Below are 25,010 nucleotides of genomic sequence, written 5' to 3' on the forward strand. Positions count from 1 at the left end.
GTAGCCTCCATGGGACCCCGCAAGGGACTTGAGTCTTTGCATTCCCCAAGTCCAGCAAACCCCCATCTAAGGGTGTGGCGCTTGGGGTGGGGAGAGGGATACTGGGCCTTCGATGTCAATTTGATTGTTACGGAGCTGTTCCATTGAGATCATTGAAGGGGTGTTGCAAACCAAGTTACTGATCTAGACGGAAAGTGATAAAGAAGTGATGGTGAAATGGAAATCAGTACCACCTTCCCATTTTCTGATTCCTAGCCATCAACATTTTCTAGTCAACGGTGATTCCTAGCCAGCCAAATACTCTTTCACATCGTGGCTCTGTTATCGAGTGATAAACTTTAATCTTGAAGGTCTTGGGTTGAATCTTCAAGTCAATTTAGACTTGATTTATTTTCCAACTAATTTTGTAAATCATTTACACATTATCTCAAATGTAACTGAGATTTCTAAATTCGACTTACAGATGCAAATAAATAGCCTGTATCTGGTCTATCCTCCTTCGGTGCAAAATAAAATAATATTCCGCCAAAGCAGTGCTCCGGGAGTTGCTTCTTGGTTATAATGGTGGTCCCTTGGACAAAGCCAATAGAAAACCCCTTCTTTAGTGTAAAGACAAAATACTGTATGCACAAGCCAATTCTTACCAAACATCAGGCATCATTGCACAACCACTTTCACTATGTCCATACCCTCAATGAATGTGGTAATGAATGCGGTGCAGTTTTCCAGCCACTCTGTGGTAGAACACATAATAAATCAGAGTCTTTGAACATGCCATCAGGGGGGTTGTGAAAATGTGTGGAAATGCACTGCTGTAAAAAAAAATGCTGAATTTTGTTTTTATTATTACGGGAATTAGATAGCAATTATCATCGTTTACGAAAAGGACTTAGATCACCTTCCACAAATAAAACTCAGTCTTTGCATGACAGCGAATAAAACTCTGACATAAAGACTAAAAAATAGCATTTAAAATGGAGATGCTTGCAGTCTGTCTGTTACACATGTGTTCCATGAATTATCATCCATAAATTTTCCATGTTGCCAATTGTTTTAAAAATGTCCAGACTAGGACCAGACAACAAGTTTCATTTGCGTGTTTGACTTAGGACACCGAAGTCACTAAGGAAAATCTGGTGAATGAAAATGTACAGAGTGCGAAAGAAGGAGTGAGAAGAGGAGGGGGCACCGAAGGGGTTGCAGATGGATTCTTTGGCTTGTGTCAGCCACACAACAAATGGTCTGAGGTTCAAGTGTTTGTGGGGCTCTTGTGGGTTTTTGCCAATAAATCATCAGCACATATTTAATCCATTCCGATGTGGCGCAGTCTTGAAGAAGAGAGGTTGTTTGGCCATCATTCAAAAATCTACATCACAGTGAGCAACGACAGATTCTGTGCACCCCCAAGTCTTTGCACAAAATCACAAATTTAAAAGAAAAAAAACTCTTAATAATCCAAAAATATGACACTTTTATATAAAATACAAAGTTCAGTATTAACTTTAACATCTTGTCCTCTCTGTATACTTTTTAAAAGTAGCTTATGTGTCATTGGAAATTTAATATTGTAGTTAAAATCTTGAAAATTGAAAGAAAGGGTGATTTCGATCACTGCTCTTGAGGACAGATATTCTTAACTTCAATGTTGTGCTTGCCATACTTTCATTTCCAGAAATATTGCTTCGGATAATAGGGTAAAATATTTGTATGTCAAAGTGAAATTCAATTTATGGTAGGCTTCTGTTAAAGTTATAACAGCAATGAAAAGACTTATTTGCAGATTAACTTGTTATGAATAAGACAATCTAAAATTGGATCTCTGGATTAACCTTGCAACTTGCAAATTACATTATTTGGCCATTTTGTGTGTGCTAGTGGAGAGGTTTTAACAAAATCAATCTATGCAAAATCAAAATTGGCAATTGATTCTAGTATTTAATGTTATAGATTTTAAAATGACTAAAACGAAATCGAGTTTTAACAACCAGTGTAACTCATGGGGGTTCATCTGCTACAAGAAAATTAGTTAAGGTTTTTAACGTGATAAAAACTCGAACTTATTTGGGACTCAGAAGACGTGAAGGTTGGCCTACACACGATAAATGTGTCGTTCATGCTCTCTTCTGTTAGAATTATGCAATTGCACCAAATATTTTCATTTTACATTTTCACATTTACAATTACAGTCATGTATACGTAAACCAAGGCATATATATTTTACACTATAATCCCCCCCACAGATATACACACATTATATATGTATATATTTATATAATTAGTATAATTACTTCATGTTTTGCTGATATTGGGGCTAGTGAGGTGTGGGTCAGTTCAGTATACCACTCAGAAAGTGTTTTTGAATTTAATAGTACAGTAAAACGTATGGCGGTGGTTTGAAAAAAACAAAACAAATTATTTTGTTGTTGCTTTGTTTTTGGGTTTTTTTTTTTTTTTTTATCAGGCAAAGTTGAGGGCACCGAAGAAGGGTCCTTGCAGCCTTGCCTGCCTGAACATCATGATCAGCAGGCACCCAAAGATCAGCCATAGAGCAGCAGTTTCTTCCTCAACCGGTTTGTGAGTGTATCACCCGGAGCATCTTTTCTGGAAAAATACTACAGAAACAGACAACCTCTGAGTTCACCTGCACAATTGTTGTTAATCCAGTCGTCGTAAATCTCTTTGAAGACAAAGAGTATAAAGGTACGATATCCGTACAATAATCACGGGGTGGCAATAAGTACAAAATCCTCTTTTTTTTCACGTTTCAGCCGAGACGACTTAACACGACGAGCTGCCGTAGCATCCACTGATTCTTTTTGTTTTTCCGCACTTATAGTCACAGAAATCCTCGTTTGTAAACATAAACAATGACATATTCGATGTATTAACTAATGACAGTGGGGAAAACGGGTAAAATAGCAACATAGCACCAATAAGGGGTTAGCTTGCAGGCTAACAATGGGACATGGAGCCTGAGACCAACGTTGTTCTCTAATTAAATAACAAGTTAAACGCGAGCGAGGTGAGTTTCGTTTCACCCGTAGACTCGGACAACTCATGAACGCTAAAAGTAAGGTGAAACTCGCATTGTTCCGCTTGTTCCGCTCAATTAGCTTTCGTTACGTAACATTTTGAACCTCTTAAAAATAACTGATGTCACCTCACAGAACAAAAAAATATATATTTCACAGTTGTTGCATCTGGTATCTTTTTCTGTTGTGATAATTACAATTTTGAAGCACACGACAACTGTAAACAGTACCAAAAATGTCGGTGTTCCACTATGATGAACTCCCACGCAATTGAAAGGTTTCTCACGTTGGACATTAAGAATTGGTTTACTCAGCCCAACAAATACATAATGAAGTATAACCCATCACCTTCTCTCTCTGTCTATCTCAACCTAATTTAGATGCCTTCAGCAATGGTTGGCAACAATGCTGTCCAGTCTGCCATTCCAGAGGTTGGAAATGGGAACAAGTCAGAGGCCATCCAGCAAGTTCTTGGTGTGCTCGACAAGAAGGTTCGCAACATGGAGAAAAAAAAGGTATCAACTGCACCCATCGTATTCGTCACGATCGTCATCATATCCACAACACTTAGGTCAATGCTTGAGAAACAAACATGCATTGGAGCATAACGAGAGCTGTTTTAATATCTTCTCTGTTGTTAAATACACTCACTGAGGAATGTTTTGGGAAAGTGGCTTTGCTTTCTTAGCATGTTCATTTTTCATCCTCACAGTGGAAAACAGATTTAAACCCCTGCTTGTGATTAACTTTGAATCCAACACCACTGCTAAAATGCATGTCCGCTTCCAAAATTAAGTTTGGGTGCTAGAAATGAATTTTATAAACTACGCTGTAAGCTCGATGGGTGCACACATTTATTTTGTGACTCTTTCTCTTCTCACTTCAGCTATTTTAATTTTTTCCACCGTATTTTTGGAATGAAAAGTGTCTGATTCATCAGTCTCCGTTAACAATGTGTTCATTGTCTACAGATTATGCCATTTTACATTTTTTACCACCACCTGTTTCCTTTAGTCCAAGCTGGATGACTATGAAGCAAAGAAGAACAAAGGTGAAAGCCTGAATCAGGATCAGCTAGTATGTACTTGATCTCTGCTTTATAAACACAGCCTGTTTTATTCACCCCAAGTCAAATTCACTTTCCTTTTTTTGTGTCCAAAGGAGGCCTTGTCAAAATACCAGGAGATCCTCACCACGATTGAGTTTGCTCGAGAGCTGCAGAAGAGCTTCCTGATGCTTGGCCAAGAGGTGAGTATGACTAAATTGCTTTTGTTTCAACTTAGCAATGTCACCAGTTTTCCGAAGCTGAGCCATGATTGGTTGTGACCTGAGACCTGGCAACTGTGATGTCATTTTCAGTTGACAGCAAGTGGCAAAATGGTCGCCCCCTGAGATGGCATAAAATGGGTGAATTTTGCTGCTTAACTCACATTCCACAAACGCAATATCAATAAGAATGCTGTGTTTAGACTAGTGCGGGGACATAAAACGTATCGCAAAGAAGTTGACTTCCCCCTTAATACACAAACGTGAAGTACAACTGGAAACAATGAGGCTGCAGGTGACAAGCGTAATGCCAGGGAACATGAGGTATGACAAGAAGCAAAACAAAACTCTGGTGTCTTCCTTCGCTGAATAAGCCAAGGATAATTGTAGGCTGGTCCAGTTCAGGGACTCCGTCCATCTACTAACCAAATTATGGACAGAGAGAACACACATTAGCAGCAGTCCAAAAGTCTGAATATAATGGAATCATAAAGGCCAGGAACCTTTTGAGCTCTTACACGTACACACTACGCAGTATGCTCTCTCGCAGTCTTGCACACACGGTAAGCATTCAAAAGAAGGCTGAGCTTTACAAGAGTTGTTGTTGTCGGTGGGTATGAGATGCCAGGGAAATTGTGTGCTTCTTCTACTACTTCTCCAACTTTTTGGTACTTAATTGCATTTACCCCATTTTACTATGCTCAATTAAGTTTGTCATCTGCATCATGACTGTTATCTTTTTCTGGGCATCCCCTGCAATCACGGCCGATGACATTTCCACCCCGAGTTGTCTCGCGTCCACCCCGTTTTGTCCACTGTGGCCTAAAATGCGTGCGATGACCACAGGGAACACAGTATAAACACAAGTTGGTGCTTTTTTTCTCATCATTTGAGCTAAAACAATAAAGGTGCGTGTTTAGATTCAAAAGACGTCGAAGAAAACCGCAAGACGCCAACAGCTGCAGCGAGAGGAAATGGAGAAACGGCGAATGAAGACTGTGTTGGAGCTGCAGTTCATCTTGGACCAGTTGGGAGATGACAATGTCAGGCAGGATCTGAAGCGGCCCGATGCTTCTGGCTCGTCCTTGCTCACCGATGCTGACCTCGCTTCGCTCGATGAGCTCTACAAACTTGTCGGACCTGATCGGAACTGTGAAGTCAGGTGTGTGGCACCTGCCCGGTTATGATTAACATATTATGAATTTATATGTTAGGATTCAATATTGATAAATTGTTTCACACTTCCAGGTTGACTGAACAATATGAAGAGGCTTCACTGCACCTGTGGGAACTGCTCGATGCCAGGGACAAGGCTGTGGCAGGGACATCATGTGAGCTTTTCCATTGCTCTTGTTTACTTTCAGTGTCCTCCCCACTTTTTATTTTTGTTGCTTTTAGATAGATAAGCTTTTTGGTAGTGTGAAGTCATGACAATCGGTTTACGCTTTGTCAAAAGCTTAGTGTCGTTTCTTTTTTTGTACGCCTCATATATTGAATCGTATTGTGCTGCTGTTTCAAATAAAGTTTGCCCCTCTCAAGTCTTCCACTTGACACAATGCTGAACTGCATTCTGGAATTTGCATTTCATTTTTATGGTTTTTGTGATGACTTCCATCCACCCAGACAAGGCACTGAAGGACATCCTGGACAAGTTGCTGCATAGCGGCTACTTTGATAGACCATCAAGTGGTCGAAATGGAACATGTGAGGAGGAGGAAGAGGAGAAGCAGGAAAAGCAAACAGAAGTGGCTGATTCTAATGTGGGAGAGCAATTATCTGAACCTGGTAGGATTTAACACAAGATGAGGCTTGTTTAAATATGCAGAAGAAAAGAAAAGATTTTTGTTACTATTTTTTTTTTTTTTTTTAGCAACAGTTTCTGAAAATCCTCAGCCCGTGCAATTGGAAACCACAGAGGTATGATACAGTTTATCCCGCCTCTAGCATACGGCACAGAGTTTTCAGTTTTGTGCTCATGGATCAACTGTATATATTTGTTGTTGTAGTTTGTAAATAGACAATTTATCCCGGAAAACACGTACCGCAGTACCGACGCCGAACATGTGGAGGAGTGGTCGGTGGACATGCAGGTATGCTGTGCTTTTTTTTCTTTCTACGATGTGTGAATCCTCTGTCCAAGTAGTTTTTGTTGATTCATATTACTGTTTAAGATGGTGAATTCCCTCCAGCACCAGCCCGCTGCCCAGCTACCACCAGAACCGAGCGCGGCTGTGAATCGTGTCAGTCCGTGTCCGTCGACTGACCCGGTGATCAGAAAGCAGGTGGTGCAAGACCTCATGGCCCAGATGCAAGGGACATACAACTTCATGCAGGTAACAGAAGCAGACCCGGTGTAGGTACCAAATTGACTTGGGTTGCTCGGGGGGGCCTTTTCACACAAGGACATGATACAAAGTACGCAAATTAGTAACCATAGTCAAGCTTACCATCCTAGGATTTTGTAGTCTTTTCTGCAATGATGCCTTTTCTGTATGCTTACACCATGATTTCCCATCGTTGTCTTCTCCCACAAGGACTCAGTGTTGGACTTTGATGGCCAAGCCCTGGACCCGGCCATTGTGTCAGTCCAGCCGATGAAGACTGTAAAGACTGAGGACCTCCAAGAGTTAGTCTGTGCGTATGCTGACACAGCTTTGACCTTGAATTGTTAGCAAGGCTAACCACTAGCCCCACCACACTTCTCGTAATCCATAATGTATTACCGTAATTTTTTGACTATAAGTCGCGTTTTTTGTCATAGTTTGGGTGGGGGGGGGGTGACTTATACTCAGGAGCAACCTATATGTGATTTTTTTTACAAATTTTCAAAATTTAAAAATCCGCGATGTAGTGAAACCGCGATAAACGAACCGCGATGTAGCAGGGGATTACTGTCATTTGAACTGCAAGTGATGTCACCCGTGCCGCGCGGCGGTTGTTCACATAAAGGGCAAAGGATTCGATCACGGGATGATGAAGATGACGAAGGGCCCCACGTACTACCGGCATCATTGGCGGCTTTGTTTGTAAGTGACACGGAGGACGAAGAGTTTGAAGGATTTAATGATTTGAAGTGACACAGAAGGTTTGAAAAACTATTATGGCTTTTACGCACGTCCGGTCCTTCTCGACGGGAGCTCTCTTTCACCTCCGTAGATGGAAGTCGGGGGCCGGAGCTTGGCCGGGTGGCTGTCCGGGGACGGTGGATGGGGCTCGGACATGACTTTTACGCACGCCCGCTCCTATTTATGGAGCTCTCTTCCACCTCCGTGGCTGGAAGTTCAGTAGTTGTTGGCTCGTTGAACTCTTGTTTTGTTAAATAAAGAGCCGTTTACCAAACCCACGTCTTTCCTGGTACTTTGTTAACGCTACAATATAGTTATATACTAGATCTCTGCAGCGCACGCGTGACGTTGTTGACATAAAGAACAAGGGGTTTGATTGATGGATTTAATGATTTGGAGTGACACAGATGGTTTGATAATATTGTTGTAATATGATAGTTATTTGAAATATACTTTATATATCGTTATATGGGTCTGTGGAATAATTAGAAATGCAATTTACAACGGGTCCGACGTCAGCGGCACATAGGCAGCATTGTTTACATAAAGCACGATCGATAGATTTCATGAATTGGAGTGACACAGATGGTTTTATAAACGTGCTATTTATGTAATACTTACTTGAATAACTCTGACTGTTACCTCAGGCCCGTTCACAGCTTCTCGTTTGTGTATGTCACGTTAGCATACCGTATCGTTTAGCCTGTTGTTGCTGGTTCATGTCTGTTTTTGGTGTTGGATTTTGACAAATAAATTTGCCCCAAAAGTGCGATTTATACTCCGGTGCGACATATATGTTTGTTTGTTTTTTCATTTTATTGTGCATTTTATGGCTGGTGCGACTTATACTCCGGAACGATTTATAGTCCGAAAATTACGGTACTTGTTTCATGGCAAAGCCAAATATACATGATACACTTTGTATAAATTACCCAAAATATTAAGTTGTCATTGATTGCCAGGGATGAGTGCAACTAACTCAATATTCATCAGAGGAAGTTCCCATGTTCATGATGAAAAATGTCCAACCCTCTCCAAATCTAATCTCAATATGAAACTCCGATATTCTCGGCAATTTTGACGAATGAAATTATGAGCGACCGGCATGCATTTAATTAACAATTGTCTCACATTCCCAGCTCACTCAGAGTCCAGGCTTCCTCCGATGAACATGGTGACAGGACCAAAGGAGCCCTCACAAGTAAGTCACAGAAAGAGAACCGAACTATCATGACATGAGCCCGAGCGAGACACTTCATCCATCTGCCACCGACTGTCGATCACAGCTCGATCATGAACGTTGTTAGATTTTGTGATCGGACGAGTGAGTGTGTGCGTAGTAAGAACTCTGACAACCGACTAGCGCAATGTTATTTCGGTATTTTCGTTTGTTGTCTTAAAGAAAAGTGACAATATAATATACATACTGTAGATAAATCATTCGCATACTCTTCCATTGTTCCAGAAAATGAACTTCTCAAATGACTGCAATTTGTTGTTTCAAGAGCTCTTAGGCAGAATTTCCCTTCTGTTCACCTCCCCGCATTTCCGGTTGTCTCTCCTCCTGTTCCCCAATTTCTGAACCCTCCAGGCTTCTGAGCAGTCGCCTGCCTCTTGCTCCCTGTCCTCTGCCTTCCCACCTGCCTCCAAACCCTCTCACACCGGAGGCATCAATGTCAATGCTGCACCCTTCCAGTCAGTGCAAGCGGTAATGCTTCATATTTGACCAGCCCTGAAATGAAGTGCGGCCAATACGTGCATGTCTTCTCTTTTCTCAGTCCTAGCCTCATTTTTTTTTTTTATTTGTCCTCCTGAGTAGTGGACACGTGGCTCTCTCCGTCTCACTCCTTCCATTTATGATCATGGATGGGCACTACGAGTGGGTTAGACAGTATTCTTTTTGGAATGTTGAAATCTCAATTTGGTTTTTCAGGTATTTAATATGAGCGCACCTGCAACACCAGCCAGTGGCCAATCAGAGCCTCATAAACCGTCTCAGTTTCCCGGGGGCTACGGGCAGAGTTTGAGTACTCAATCAGATCCTGCTGTGGACCAGCCTGACATTCCACAGGAAACATTGCAATCTGGTGAATGAGCAAGGAAGATTGACTTTTTTTTTTTCCCCTTCAATAATGGACTAATGTAGGATTTCATTGTATTATGTCATGCGTGGCTCCCCCAGTTGTTGGCGGATTCCAGCCCCAAGCCCACGTCATGCCTTCACCTGTGGTGCACGAAGACTCATCGCCCAGTGCGGGCTTTGGACAATCGGGCCAGTCCTTCTACAACAGCAGGGCTGTGCCCCGGGGCGGCTCGAGGAACAGCAGAGGTACCATGAACGGCTACCGAGGTTCCTCGAATGGATTTAGAGGTACGCTGTCCTAATCAGAATTCATCTTTGGATCAGATTGTATTAATTCATGTCTTGGTTTTTTTTTTGGTTTTTTTTCCATCAGGGGGTTATGAAGGTTACCGCCCTCCTTTTTCTAACCCTCCCAGCAGTGGTTATGGTCAAAGCCAATTCAACACGGGGCCCCGGGACTACTCGAGCAACAACTACCAGAGGGTAAGATTATCTTTCATCGACAAATCTTTTGTCATCGTGGGGGGGAGCATTTATTTGAGCAGTTGGGGTGTGAACTTTATATATTGTGTATATTCATGATTTCTGTTGCAGGAGGGCTACCAACAAGGTTTCAAACGTGGAAGTGCCCAGGGGCCCCGAGGACTGTCTTGAGGTATTGCTCGAGGAAGGCGATCCTACTGACCGGCTTATCGCTCCACGTTGAGCATTCAGGATTTTTGAATGTGCTCACCCTAACTCACTTTTGTAACGTTTCATTTCTCATTAATAATCTTTTATTCGTTTCTGAGTCAGTCTGCTTTTGTCTGCCCATTTTCTCGAAATGTTTTAACACAAAATGCCGAGTCTCCTAACTTCATGTAAGATTATCAGCACATAACGTGCGATAATAAACTAGATATTCCTGTAAACTTGAAAGATTTCATTAATTTATTTTTTTGTACAAAACAATGCAAAAAAAAAAAACCCTGCCACTGTCAAAATAATTCCCAAGAGATTTTCCTCTGGCATGTGCTCGTTGGTCACGTTTCCGTCACATCTTGTAGACATGACGATGTATTTTTTAATCTCTCACCATCACCTCTTTGTATATCAGTCAAGACTGATTCAATAAAGTTGTGTTCTATTACAAGGCATTTGCTCATGCTACCCAAGACATGGTTGTGTAGTTTTGCAAAAATGAAAACTTAATTCAGTTGGCTAGTTAAAATAGATAAAAAAAAAAATCTACAGTATTATCAATTACACCAAGAGAATAGATGTAATAATTTTATTGTCTTGAAATGAGGCATACAGTAGCAACAAACACTTGATTGAATTAAATCCAGCAGCAAGCAATAACAGAACCACATGAATGTATTGTGCAAACCTTTTATGCAGAATTTTCACAAAGAAAACTTCTTGGCACAGAGAAATAATAGCTTGGAAGTATGTATGCATTTTAGGGGACTAAAAAAAAACAAAGAAAACATTCTGTTTTGCTGATGCAAAGAAAAGATGAACACAAAACACAACATTGCACGGCATGTCAAGTGACATCACATCTGACCTAAAATTTGAATCCTTCAGATTAGATCACTTCATGTACAACATAATCACATAAGTGAGCTGAATGCAGAGTTTCTGCATTACAGAAAGTTTCCTTTTTTACCCTTTTTAAAATTCAGTAGTTAAAGGTCAGATGCAACTAAAACACCAAATGCCCAAATTTTGCTGTTATATTAAAAAACATTTTTAACAATAACTGTCCAATAAGTTAAAAATGATCAATTATGATCAAATAAATGCCATATACAGTTATGTATACGAGAAAAAAAAATGGCCTTAAAATGTCAACAACCTCCAACTCCTACACGAACACCAATCAAATAATTGGAGTAAATTCTGTGCCAAATTAAAAAACAAATCCAAAAATGATTACTTTTTTTCCAGTCTTGGCAGCTCGGTGTTCAAATTTTAACGGATAATGATTACCTAGATTAGGTTAACAAAGATGAAGGGAACCAATTCAAAGAATGGCAATTCTGTGATAAGTGGTGAACAAACAGCATACCATCTGTGTTCTTAATGGTAATTCATGTTTACCCCAAAAAAATTTCAGGAAAAAAAAAAAAAATCTATTCAAAATTTCACATCATAGTACTCTGGTGGTCGCTCTAAAATGACTTTTTCCACAGGCCTTGAAAAATAATGTCCCTTTGTTGTCATTAGGTTGACAAAAATGCTGCTGAAAATCCAGAATGTGATTGGCAAGTCGGGCACCAAAAACTAGCATTGTTCATCTTGTGTGCTTCATCGTCCTGACTCCTGAGTGTGTTCAAAAGCACCAATCAGTCATCATGGTGGAAAAGGCCAGACACTCTTAGATTGGACGAGGTTGCAGAAGTCCAGTGTTGAAGGCCCTATGGCGAGTGGTTCTCAACCTGTGGGCTTTCTTGGTGGCCCGGCGGCAAATCCCGGCGTGGTTGCTCGCCCACCTGCTGATTCTGGTGTTGACTCGGGTCCTGAGCCGCATCTTGATGGTCCTGAGCCGCATCTTGATGGACCTGCTCCGCAGGCTGATGCTCTTGAACGAGGGCCACCCGGTCGTGTCGCTGTTGATCGTCAACTGCATGCGTCTCCGGTAAGGCGTTTCCTTCTACTGCGGAGAAGATTCCGAATCAGCATTGTCAGACGGCCTACGCTAAGAAATAATGAGCGCAAACCTACCATGGACCTCGGGAGGCGGTTCTAGTTTTTCAGCCTTGAGTCGTTCCATATGCTCAACTGCCTGGTGAAAACAATGCACATTTGCTAAGTACATTTATTTCAATAGTTTGGATATTAAAATTCATTTCAATGGTTGCTTATATAACATTTAAATTTGTTGAGCTGGTGAATTTCCGGTTTCCGAGATTCTAAGAAAGAAAATATGTCTGTGTTGTGAGTTTCACTTTTTGAAATGAACATACAAGATAGCTTTAGTCGAAAAATATTTCATGTTTGTCGACTCACAAGCCAATTTGCCCCATCATAAGCCTGATTTGACCAGAAAAATAATTAATTATTTAATTATTTCCAATGGCCGCTGTGGAGCTTTTCTTTCAATCTTTCAATGCCCTTACCTGTTGCAACTCCACTTTCTGCGCGTTCAGCTGCTCCTGTTGCCTCTCCAGCTCATCTCTCTGATTCTGAAGGTCAACAGACTTCTGGTGTAGCTCCTGCTCTTGTCGAGCGAGGTGCTCCTCAAAGTCCCTCATCTCCTCATCCGTGTAGGCCTGGTTCTGCTCCAAAGTCTAGCAAACATTTTCCACTTCTTGAATTTGTTGCAAAGACCATGCTTGTTGTGTATTTTGTCTTACCTCCCAGCTATCTGGCTCCAAGAATTCTTTTTTATTTGTAGCCGTCATGAACTCGTCTAAAGACACCAGCCTGTCTTTGTTTGAATCCACCTGTGGGTGTTTAGTAACCCGTTTAGTGTCCTAATATTTGAGTTACTTTATTCAGTGTCACGCGAGAAACAAACAAGCTGACCGTAAATCCAAAACCATCACGCAGTTAATTCCGACAGTTGCACTATACCTCATTCATAACGTGCTCCCTCATGCGTAACCTCTCCTCCTCCATTTCCACCATATCGTCCTCTTCATTCGTGGGATCGTAGAGTTTTTCCAACTGATAAGTCAGCGAGCGAGAGTCAAGGACTATTTAGTCCAAAAAAAAACAAAAAAAAAGAATTCCTACCTCCTTGGTGAACAGCGACTCCAGTTCCTGTTCATCAAAGAAGCCATCGCCGTTGGTGTCTGCATTAGGCAGAGGAAGCCAAAGTGTGTGTTTGTGTGTGTGTGTGTGTCTGTGTGTGAACCCATCACAGGGAAAGAATGACTTACCGTGCAAATTGAAGAAAGTTTTGGGATCAAAATCCTCCGGGTCTAAGCCATCTGTATCTTCCCACACTTCCTTGAGTTGATTCTGGCTACCCTACAAAATGAACACCTCATTTCAACATTTTCAAAATAATCTATAAAGGATGCTTAATTTTGACGATGACTTTTTTTTCCCCCCTACAAACAGACTCACAAAACGTTATAGCTGAATCAAACGCGACAAGCCAGACTTACCGGGTGGTTGACTTTGGGGTGATCGGCATGTTTTTTCCTCAGCTCCTCATAGTGCTCCTCTTCTCGCTTTCGTTCGTCGTCATCCAGCGTCTTCAAGTGTTCCCGTCTGTCGTGCTCCTTCATCATTTCATAACGCTTGAACTCTTCGTGCCTCTCTTTGTCAAAGTTCTCCAGATCGTTTGTGGCCTTGAAATAGAAACGACATGCTTGACACTTTCAGAACATGGCAAAATTGTTTAATTAGTCCAGCAATAGTGCACAAGAGATTTCTTTCAACACTGACTTAGCAAGGTCCAAAGCATTTTGGTCTTTTTTTTTTTTTTTTTTTATATATATATTTTTTTTAAATAATAATAAATTACATTTCTTTTTTTTTTTAAATACCTAAATTAGCTAATTGAGCCAACCTGTCATTTTCCAAATATTGCTATCCAAATCATTCACAAAGCAGCGTCTTCCAATTTAGGGAGCAAGCATGCAAACATTTTTGCCGGCCGCCCAATTTACCGATTTTATTAGGCGATCCAGGTCGTCCACCTCAAATGTGTGTGGGTTCATGTGGTTCAAGTATTCAAACTGTTTCAGGAGAGCCTGGTGGTCCACTGCGATATCTATTAAAATGACACGTGTACAGTTAGAGCATTTTATATCACATAAACGTATTTTATTAGCCCACACTTAACCTACCATTTCCACCCTCAAGATCATGCCGAGCCTTGATGAGGGTCCTGAGTCGATTAACCTCCTGCCTCTTCAACTCGTCCAGTTTGGTTCGAACGTGGTGGCTGACAAAGTCCAGCTCTTTGGCGAGTTTACCTTGCTGGAGGTAAACATTATTCAATGTAAGGGTTGGAGCAAAAACATCATCATCATCATCATCTTTTTTATATATATATATATATATATACACATTTCATCTGTAGTACAGTAGGTTGATGAAAAGGGTTTGAAGTTTTTCTTCTGCTATGCCCTTTCATACAAGGATGAGAAAAAAATCGGGGTCAGAAAGAGGGCTTGAGTTCAATTCTGACACAGTAGCGTCAGAGTGACATCTAATTCCTTTTGAGCATGCATATGAAATTCTGAAATCTGTTTACCTCAAGGGACATCATACACACAAGCACACACGCATACAATTAAATGAATTCTGACGCTGTAGCGTCAGAGTGACATCTCATTTCCTTTGGAGCCTGCATATGAAATTCTGAAATGTTTTCCTCATGCGATATAATACACCGCTCCTCTACACACACACAGAGACACACATACACACACACTTTTAGATGAAGATATAAGAACAGATTGGATTGTGTTTGTTATGTCTTCATTTGTGATAGCCATAGTATTCTTTTGTTCAGACAAGTTGCTGGGTAGCACGTCCGCCTCACAGTTAGAAGGATGCGGGTTCGATTCCACCTCCCGCCCTCCCTGTGTGGAGTTTGCATGTTCTCCCCGAGCCCGCGTGGGTTTTCTCCGGGCACTCCGGTTTCCTCCCACATCCCAAAGACATGCTTGGTAGGCCGATTGAGTACTCCAAATTGCCCCTAGGTGTGAGTGCGAGTGCGGATGGTTGTTCGTCTCTGTGTGCCCTGCGATTGGCTGGCAACCAATTCAGGGTGTCCCCTGCCTGCTGCCCGATGACGGCTGGGATAGGCTCCAGCACGCCCGCGACCCCCGTGGGGACAAAGCGGTTCAGAAAATGAATGAATGAATGAAGTTGCAAGGTCTTACCTTAGTAGCTTTTTCTGACTGCGCGGAAGTTACTGCTGAAACGTCACTACTAATGGAAGACCTTGCAACTTTGTCTGAACAAAAGAATACTATGGCTATAAGAACAGAGTTAAGAGGGATTTACCTTGATATCTTCCATGTCTGTATTGTGGAGTTTTTCTCTGAAATGTTCATCTTTTTCTAGGAAATCGATGACTTCTCTGAGGTAACGGTCATAGTGGAGCCCAGTGTCCTTTCCCAGAAGAAACAATCAAAGGTTAATGGACACAAAGTTGCATTTAGTGTTTAAATACACAATGATTCATCATATTTTGTTTGAAACATTGGTTTTACCATAAACTTTAACTCAGGGTGACAAATAAGTTTAAGTGTGTCTTACGTGTGTGTGTGTGTGTGTGTGTGTGTGTGTGTGTGTGTGTGTGTTTATTTTTGATTTTATTATTTTAGATGGTCTATCTCAGTTTGATATCTTCATTCAAATCATTCTATAGAGCACTAAGAGGTTTATTCAACAAAGGATTTAATATATGCCTTTTTTTACATTGACATTTCACAAAAATAAGACTGTAACTGTAAGCTTACCACACTAGCAGGAGCATCTTCAATTTTGACCTCTGGCTGCGTCATTTTGGTCTTGTCCTTACTGATGGGAACAGCCTCTAACGTGGGCAGCTGGACCAGCATCAGAACCAGAATCCAGCTGACACGACTCCACCACATCTTGACATTGAAGATATAAGAAAGGAGTTTTAACAACAACTCATATATGTATATGAGTAATGGCAACGTGGCCTGTGGTTTTTTGTCATTTCATCATACCTTGTCTGATGAAATCCAAAGGGAACTGTTGATATTAGCCTTAGCACTGCCACTGACAGTTTTTAAGAGTTTTAAAAACAACTAATATCAAACCTTTAAAACGACCTAGAATGGCATTGTGGCCTGTGTTTTTTTGTTATTTCATCACACCTTGTCGGATGAAATCCAAAAGCTACTATTGATATAAGCCTTAGCACTGCCACTGACAGTTTTAGCTATTGAACCCCCAAGCAAGTACAAATTATATCATATTCCGATCTCATTCTCTTAGTGTCTACAATAAAGTCACGGTTTAACATGCATAACAAAAGCAAATAAATCTGTCTTTATTGTATACTCACGTTACTTTGGGTGGAAAACATTGTTTGCTTTGATAATCGCCTCCACTGCAGGAGCCCTGTCGGCAAGTGGCTTGTTAGTCCGCTCATGGGAGGTCCAAGTCGTAGCATTTCTTTCTCATTGGTCGATTTGCACGTCTGTCAAAGCAACTAGCAGTTTGGTTGCATCGAATAGTACGTGGCGAGGTGGCGATAGTTGTTCATCATGAATCGACACTGCGCATGTGCATGGTGAGATCGCGTCATGACGTAAAACAAACCATCAATTACGTCTGAATGAATGAGTGAATAAATGACAAACTCGACAATTTATTTTCTGTGCTGCATTTGTATGTTGTTGGTTTTTTTTTCTGCTTTTGCAAATCATAACATATTTTTACCTGGATAAACGTTGAAAAAAATGTTTAAAAAAAGATTCATATAATTTTCAAACAAGTGTAAAATAATATCAGGAAATCTGCAAATATCCGTGCCGTATACATTTTATAATTGTATTACTAAAAATAGCTCGCTAACGCCATAATTTGCAGTTGAATGTCATGTGTCAATGTTTCATGTTTTAGGCTTTATAAAGCCTACTACTATAGTAATTGGCAGTTTTTGCACTTCTTTTTTCTAAACGTAATAGTAATGATCCAGTCATGATGTGTTGAAGCAAGTTTTAAATAACACGGGTTAACCTTTTTTTTTAATTGAACTTTTATTGAATTATCCAAGAAATTATTGTGTGCGTGCATGTTTGCGTTTTTAGACCATGATAACTTGGAGATTTTCTCAAAAATAAAGGCCACCGCTTGTTGCTATAGAAACTCAGCTGCGGTGTGTGCATAGAGGCAGAGAGAGAGAGAGAGAGAGAGAGAGAGAGAGAGAGAGAGAGAGAGAGAGAGAGAGAGAGAGAGAGAGAGAGAGAGAGAGAGAGAGAGAGAGAGAGAGAGAGAGAGAGAGAGAGGCAGAGAGAGAGAGAGAGGCAGAGAGAGGCAGAGAGAGAGAGAGAGGCAGAGAGAGGCAGAGAGAGAGAGAGAGGCAGAGAGAGGCAGAGAGAGAGAGAGAGAGAGAGAGAGAGAGAGAGAGAGAGAGAGAGAGAGCGAGAGAGAGACTACAATACTAAATGCATGACAAGAAACAAGATTGAATAGTCATCTTCAATCAATGACGTTTATTGTAGTTCAAGAATACATTTTTAAAAACGTTTCGTCCTTACTTTTCTACACATTATGTGCTGTGAAATTGTTGCATCCAAATATTTTTTTTTCCAAAGCATGAATAAGAAATACATCTGAAATATGTAAACAAAAAGTACTATATCTACAGGAATCACAGCGGACCAAAAGCCGCATCGTACTAACCACGGTTCATCATGCTACTTTGTGCTCACTTATGCAATAAAAGTTGTCCTTGAGAATGATGTTTTGCTTGGTCTTAAACTCAACAGCAGCAGAATTAGCATGGGGGCTTGTACATGTCAAAGACAGTGGATTAATTGTAAGACTTTAACACAATACAATTTAGAGCGTGGATACACCGTAGAAATATGCAAAGTCATAGCATTGAAAACATACACACGCACACAAAATCACACCCACACACAAAGAATGTGAAAGTTTCAGCTATTCCGCCAACATGATCTTCATCCAGAGCGTTATACAGTGCCATGTAAACTCTGTCAGAGGAGCAGCTGATCAAATGAAATGTACTGTAGTGATAGCTCCGAGAAAGAAAGTTGAATTTCTAGTCATCGCAGCCCAGCAGCTCCATGCGTAGAGTGATGCGCTCGTGCCACTCCCAGGGAACCACTCGGACAAATCGGGCGTAGAACGGTGGCTCAAATACATTCTTCATATGACTGTTGTTGTCAATATTACCTTGGAAAAGCTGTGAGTAAGAGGAATGAATGAATGAATTATTAGTGACACAAAAAAATCGGTTTTGAATTCATTCTTGAGGACAGCTCTTTTACGATCCAGCATGACTGAGTCCAATTGCACAAAGCAAGGTCCGTAAACTCATGCTCGTTGAAGAACCTGAGAGCCCCATTCTCCCAATTCTAAGATATTAAAAACTAGGAGAAATGTTGGAATGGATATAACTGACCTTATCGCTGTCTGTGTTAATGTCCTTTACCAGACTCCAAGACTCTCCATCATTACTGTAAGCCACTTTAAACACAGACACAAATTGCACCACCCCAAAGTCTTTGGCGCCCTGAGTGATGATGCCCGTTAGGCGCTTTGTCTTCTCAAGATCCACCTAAGCAAGAAATATTAACAATGAATCTTTTTGAAAATTCAAAAAAGTCATTAACCCACGGCATCATATGTCACCTGGATCCACTCTGATCGGTTGTTTAGGGAAGGAGACCATGCATTAGTCTTCCCTTGCTTATCCAGGCGGGCAAACTGAGGCAGCCAAGTGAAGGAATCGATGCCCCACGTGCGGAAGGAACTGGAGGCAGAAAGTTGGCTATCTGAGATCAGCCTAGACTTCATTCCCATTGGCTCGGAGCACCCTGTTGTGTTTGAAGAAACTGTGAATAAAGGAATGGAAAAACCAAGAGAGGAAAAGCAGAACAGATGAATAAATAAACCCAGAAGAGATTAATCAATATCCTCCACCAGGAAATTATGTATAAAGATAAAAATGAGAATGATTCCATTTCCAAAGCCAAAGTGGACACAAAGGAAAGAAGGCAGAAAGAATAATGGTGTGCGTGCAAGGAAGCGCGCACAGTGCTACATAATACCATGTGACAGCAAATATTTCCACTGACATTTTCATATTGTCACATTAACAACATTCCTCTTCAATTATAAACATTGCTTTTTACTTGGGTTTGTTATTTTGCAAGATTTGTATGTGGATGATATGATAATGTAAGGAGAGTTATCATATCAAGTGGTGTTTTTTTTTTTTTTTTTCACCACCAGAATTCAGATGCAACTGGATGTTTTTGCTGTGTTTACCGTTGAGTTCGCATCCCACCAACTCCATGCGCAGCGTGCACGCCTTGCGGCAAACCACTGGAATTATACGGATGTACTGGGCCACAATGGGTGGGTCAAACAGATTGGTCTTTGTGCTGTCGTTATCTGTGTTGCCCACCAAAACCTGCAATACAATGTTGTATCACAATACATATGGACTGTACATGTAGCACTAAGCTAAGTTCAAACCTTGTCTCTCCGCTGTCCATCCATTCTGTATGAGGTATAAGACTTTCCATCGAAGCTGCTGGACACCTTGAAGGCCTTTATGTATTCTGCTGTGCCCATGCGACTGGCACCTTGCGTTATTATTCCTGTTAGACGCATCTTCTTCTGCAGGTCAATCTGGGGTCAAGAAACGCTCTTTTCAGTTTGTTACTGTATCACTGAGGCTGAATGACAACTTTTCTCACCTCAATCCAAGGATTCTTGTCATGGGCAGCTGATGTCCAGGCATTGGCAATACCTTGATTGTTGAGGCGGGCCAACTCTGGGCCCCAGCGCTGAAGACCCAGAATACCATAGTGCACAGAAGAAGCTGAAATCTGGGACTCTGCGATTGCTCCTCCTTCCATTCCCAGTAGAGAAATACAACCTGAGACATAAAAAACACCAGTTGTACAGAGACTGAGTGGCCTGTGTCGGGGGGGGGGGGGGGGGGGGGGTCAGGCTCACTATGTTCCCAGAACACAGGACCATATCGGGCCCAAAGAATTTGAGGTTGGACTTTCAAACAGAGCCTCTTACATGAAATACATTACAATATACAGTACATATATGAATATATAATACTTAAAGAATGAATATGATAAATTGATGAGAATGAACGGGCCGATATTTACGTACGTAAATGGCACTGCTTCCCAACATAAGGTGACGGGCACTGACACGAGTAATCGCCTTCGAGATCTCTGCATAGGCCTCCGTTCTTACAAGGTCGGTTGGCGCATTCATTCACATCTGCAAATAAAGACGTTATAATTTTCAAAGCACAGAATGCAAAATGTACTTTTGACCATGATAGTCTCATCTTCTATTCGAGTATATGGCCATATACAATTTTTGTTTCTTCTTGTGATATATATTTTTTTTTTATCATGGAGCCAGCGAAGATGCTCTAGGACCAGGTCTAGATTCAGAAATAACTAAACCCCTGACAAATTAAATATGACCGAATAGCATTTTTTTTTTCAGATTCTACACTGACTTATTACCCGAGCCTTTGACCATTTCACATCTGTGATTCCTAAATATATAAAATTTGCAAAACAGTTTTTTCAAGGAAAGCTTTCACCCTTTTTTTTAAAGGGTTGATGTCAACTAGCATTTACGTATTACTGAGAAAGACGTCCTTAGGAATGGCTTCATGTTTAGCAATATTTTGTTGTGATTCACTGATAGTAAAAAAAATGACCCAATTAACTAGCGCAAGTGTCTAAGTAACTTCATTTTGTTGACTACAATCGGTGTGAATGCAACAACTCTGCAGAACAATGACAAGCACTGTGTTGTGCTACCTTGCATCACATGGCCCAAAATACTCTGCTCAAGCAGACGACTGGTTGACGTAATGCCACATGGATCTGTGCAATTCTTGCTCCACTAAGAGGATTGGTCAAAACTTAGAAACAAATGCCAGTATGGCTTTGACAACACAAATAAAAGAGCTGAGAAATGCTTGAGCCTACTCAGAAAGGATGCAAAATAGACTAACTGATTTACTCTTAATCCAGCAATGCAACACGTGGACCAAAATAAACATTGAAAAACAACATAGAGACAATTACACAGTATATATAACCTTAACTCTAAATAGCTTTTAAAAAATAAAACACATATTTGCCAGAACTGCACTGTTTCATTACCAGATAACAGTTTAAGCTATAACTAAAGCTCCCTGACTATAACTATACACCGTAAACCACAAGACGATTTCTGCCAATGACATCTGATACAGAAATAGAAGTGGTGCAGGAAGCAGACTGCACAAACACCACAATTGGTGTTCAGCCTGCGGACGATGGGGAGGAGCTTTTCATTCAAAACAAGTATCCCTTTGGTAATATCATCAAGGTGTGAGTGCAAACTTTCTTTGACGACCTTTTCACCTTCTACATTTTCATATACAAGCAATTTACAGTCATTGAATCACAAATGAGTCCGAAAAAAATAATAATTTGACCTTCTAATCATTTTAAACAACCCTGCAATGACCACAAGCTCTCTTGGTCATTATGTTAAGAGGATTTTAAAGGGATTTAATAAAATAATCAAGCTTTTTTTTTGTTGAGTTTAAGTCTGTGAGAACCGGTGTGGGTGGCATCTGCATGCTAAGAGACTTGGGGAGGGTTTCACTTACTTAATTAGCCAAACAGAAAGACCACAAAACTCTGTGAAAGGATTTCTTTCATTAGACCACTGCAGGGACTTACACATCCTATCTAACAGCGCTGACCTCGATTACGTATTCAATCTTTGCTATTAGCGTTCGTGTGATAGTGTCGCATTTTTCTCACAGGGAACATCAGAGTGTCAAAAGTGATTGTTCAGGCCTCGATAACGTTTGAAGCAACTTACTGGTTTGGCAATGAGCACCCTCGAAGCCTGCCCTGCAGTTGCAGATGTACTCTGTGAAAACGTCTCCCCTTCTGGTAGGAGTGATTACCTGGCAAGACGCATCATTCTTACAGGGGTTGGGACTGCAAGGTCCTGAGTCAAACAAGAGGGATTGAAGTGAATACAAATGTTTGTCGTCAAATGATGGCTTGTTTGACCTACCCGTCTCTGTAAGGTTGCACGTGTCGCCGGCAAATCCATCTGCACAGATGCAGATGAAGGGTTCATCTCCTACCCCTGTCACGCACGTTCCTCCATTATGGCAATTATTCACTTCACAGTAGTCACCTAGAAGATTAGAAAAAAGCTGCAATATTGAAATGGATAATAATTACATGCCAATCAATTTCAACCTCATTTGAACGTCCCATCTGTAAATGTCATTGGAATTTACTTTGACTTTTTTCCTTTCCTAACCCACCACTTACTGGGTATATGTGGATTTAGCGCATTGGATTACCAAAGTAGGGTTAATAATTTTGACCCAGCAGATTGCGAGAGATATTTGGTGCAAAAACTGTGCTGAACACATGCTCTGGCGACCACTGACAGGTCTATTGTTTTTTCTTTATAGAATATGTTAATAATAAAATGATGCTGATTATTGTTTCAAAATGTTTTAATGTTGAGTAAAATCCTTGACCCAATATGCAAACCCAACATTGGGTCGGTGGTCCCTTTTGCACCCAATGCTGGTTTGGCTATTTCGCGCACTTTGGGCACTTTGAACATTCTTTACAGTTTGCAAAATAATTCAGAAAAATGCAGGACATCAACAGATTTTGCAGAAAGAAAAAAACACCCCCAAAAAAAGATAACTATATATTTCAAGTGGATGAATATTCTTTATGGGGTCACAACATTCAAAATGAAGAATTAGATGGAAAACAAAACATTTGTCGTGTTATTTTGGTTGTGAATATAGAGTCCTAGGAAACTGAGTCATATTTCTTGGACGTCTCCACCAAATCAGGCAGAAAAACGCAGTGGGAGTGGCAGGGCACAGATTGTGAGTCATAATCTGAGTGTTTGTTTACTCTTAAAACGCTATTCGAGGTTGTTATTTATTCCCTCAGCAGCATCTGGCATTTTAGGTGAATGAGTTTAACATCAATTTGTATCGTGAACTGATCAAATTCATAGCTCCAGTACAAAGAGCTCAAGCCTGGGACTTGCAGTTTGCCACCTTAGACCCATCCACCTTTCAAACTGTGTCTTCATGACCGTTGTGTCGCGTTCTATTCTATGAGTGTCTATGACAACAGCACAAAAACGCACCACATAATCAAGTGACTATAACCTTTCCTTTTTGTGCACCTTGTTCAATTCAAAATCGGGAACAATGTTACAACGGCGGATGGGATTTTTATTTCACAACAAAACGATCATTACTATTTAAGGCATTGACTACAAAAACGTGTCTGAGTGTGGTTGGGATTAAGAGATTGTAGGATTAGCCAAGCGGTTGGAAAGCATACAGAATGAGCAGGGAACGTGCAGTTATACAACATGACAGCGCAGCTCAAGTTTTGATGCCAATGACCTGACTGGCAGGTAATTTGTGAGTGCAACTGGTGCTGGATGTCCACATGACGTCATAACGGTCGACTAGCACCAGACAATGGCACTCTGCACAGCCCAGACATGTTGGGTTCCTATTTTTGGCAAACGATGTGTGCAGGTGCAAGACGTTGGCAGGACATTCCCAAGTTGATCAGGTTAGGTGAGCAGACAGCTGCTTTATGTTAATTCCAGACATGAGCACATATGGCGCTATTTGTCCTCGCCATCTGTAGTACCGCACACGCAATGATGTCCACTGATACAAATAAAAACATCTTTTAAATCACCATAAATGACCTTATTTGTTTCTAGACAACGTTTCTAATGGGAATAAAAGTATCATAATTATGTGACAATGTAATATTGTCAGAGAAAAATAAAACGTAACTGCGACCGGTTTTTTCCTAACACTTCTTCCAATATATCACTATAGCGTTCTCAGGACGGTTCCACTAACAGTCTTAATAAGAGGAGACTAATAACAACTTGTCCGTAACTACAATCACTCTGGATTTATAAGATAATAAAAGAAAATCCATTTATAAGTGGAAATGCATTTCCTGTGAACAAGTTAAGGTCGTAAACAACTGGTATAGGAATATCGCTAGAGAAGTGTGCACGATCAAATTCAAATTTCATACTACTGTCAACATTGACTCAAAGGACACAAGTCATAAAGAAATGGCCAATGAAGTGGTTTCATTATTTTTTTTTAAATGACATTACAAGAAACTTATGCTGCATGGTTCAGATAGTTTATTTTGTAAATGACACATTTAATCAATGCAACATTTTGAATTTACAGTCGTCAGCAAAGGCCATTTCATGTAAAGCGAGACAAATAAACTTACCTATGACCGACGACAGGCAAAGAAGAAGCGTAATCGCTGTCACGTTGACTCCTCTTGCATTTTTGGAAGATGTCATATTTATTTATTCTGTATTGAACTAGGGTTGTATAGAATGGAGCAGAAATTCGGGTTGTGGCCGCATTCAAGTGCACTGTGAAAATCGGAATCCTGTGGCAGCCAACGGACGAAAAACCAAATGGCCGTGACGTCATCCAGTGGGTGGAAACCTTTCCCCCTGTGGACTGATCAAGAGGATTTGGGTGCAGTCCTACCGAGTACTCGGGTCTGATTTATCATTCAAAAATCGCTGAATGTACTTTCTAAATATATAGGTATGATTGAAACTATGCGTCCTGCAAAATGTGAAATCAATAGCTCGCAGATCGGAGTAAATATATTGCTAACACAGTCTTCATAAATAATATTCAGTATTAGTTACCGCCTCAAACCAAATTACCTGCACGTTTCATATGTCATAGATATATTAAATTAGAAAAATAATGTTGGACAAGATGAGACCCTTAAAATGCAATAGTTTGGAAAACTGTCGCCCTCAGGCGGGCGC

At 40.7% G+C, this 25,010-nt stretch overlaps 3 protein-coding genes across 6 annotated transcripts; 1 reads left to right on the top strand and 2 right to left on the bottom strand.

Annotated features, from left to right (window-relative positions):
- The first annotated feature begins 2,506 nt into the window (after positions 1-2,506).
- On the top strand, positions 2,507-10,578 carry LOC147059013 (caprin-1-like). 2 transcript variants are annotated; one of them, XM_085907006.1, is made up of 17 exons: positions 2,507-2,700; positions 3,413-3,547; positions 4,047-4,109; positions 4,194-4,280; positions 5,219-5,460; positions 5,547-5,629; positions 5,922-6,083; positions 6,169-6,215; positions 6,305-6,388; positions 6,470-6,631; positions 6,833-6,932; positions 8,503-8,564; positions 8,955-9,071; positions 9,297-9,450; positions 9,546-9,734; positions 9,820-9,929; positions 10,041-10,578. In XM_085907006.1, the coding sequence occupies exons 2-17, from the start codon at positions 3,413-3,415 to the stop codon at positions 10,098-10,100; spliced, it is 1,857 nt and encodes a 618-aa protein (XP_085763132.1). In that variant the 5' UTR covers positions 2,507-2,700; the 3' UTR covers positions 10,101-10,578. The 2 variants fall into 2 exon arrangements, with proteins under 2 accessions (XP_085763132.1, XP_085763133.1); XM_085907007.1 differs by lacking the exon at positions 8,955-9,071.
- Positions 10,579-10,701: 123 nt separating this feature from the next.
- Positions 10,702-16,608, bottom strand: LOC147059014 (nucleobindin-2-like). 2 transcript variants are annotated; one of them, XM_085907009.1, is made up of 13 exons: positions 16,438-16,608; positions 15,860-15,997; positions 15,402-15,509; positions 14,234-14,366; positions 14,054-14,157; positions 13,547-13,732; positions 13,316-13,406; positions 13,170-13,228; positions 13,008-13,100; positions 12,788-12,877; positions 12,551-12,721; positions 12,156-12,216; positions 10,702-12,084 (listed from the first exon to the last, which is right to left on the bottom strand). In XM_085907009.1, exons 1-13 carry the CDS (start codon positions 16,543-16,545, stop codon positions 11,849-11,851), a joined length of 1,578 nt encoding a protein of 525 aa, XP_085763135.1. In that variant the 5' UTR covers positions 16,546-16,608; the 3' UTR covers positions 10,702-11,848. The 2 variants fall into 2 exon arrangements, with proteins under 2 accessions (XP_085763135.1, XP_085763134.1); XM_085907008.1 differs by having other exon boundaries at positions 10,702-12,087; positions 16,438-16,606.
- Positions 16,609-17,581: 973 nt separating this feature from the next.
- Positions 17,582-24,692, bottom strand: LOC147059015 (lactadherin-like). Of its 2 annotated transcripts, none has more exons than XM_085907011.1 (10): positions 24,446-24,692; positions 22,194-22,319; positions 21,993-22,124; positions 20,262-20,375; positions 19,829-20,010; positions 19,605-19,760; positions 19,395-19,539; positions 18,756-18,940; positions 18,526-18,681; positions 17,582-18,306 (listed from the first exon to the last, which is right to left on the bottom strand). In XM_085907011.1, the coding sequence occupies exons 1-10, from the start codon at positions 24,519-24,521 to the stop codon at positions 18,163-18,165; spliced, it is 1,416 nt and encodes a 471-aa protein (XP_085763137.1). In that variant the 5' UTR covers positions 24,522-24,692; the 3' UTR covers positions 17,582-18,162. The 2 variants fall into 2 exon arrangements, with proteins under 2 accessions (XP_085763137.1, XP_085763136.1); XM_085907010.1 differs by having other exon boundaries at positions 18,756-18,958.
- Between the last annotated feature and the right edge of the window lie 318 nt (positions 24,693-25,010).

The sequence above is a fragment of the Syngnathus leptorhynchus genome, chromosome 3 (assembly GCF_054491065.1).
Source record: "Syngnathus leptorhynchus isolate UIUO chromosome 3, UIUO_Slep, whole genome shotgun sequence".
Taxonomy (NCBI): domain Eukaryota; kingdom Metazoa; phylum Chordata; class Actinopteri; order Syngnathiformes; family Syngnathidae; genus Syngnathus; species Syngnathus leptorhynchus.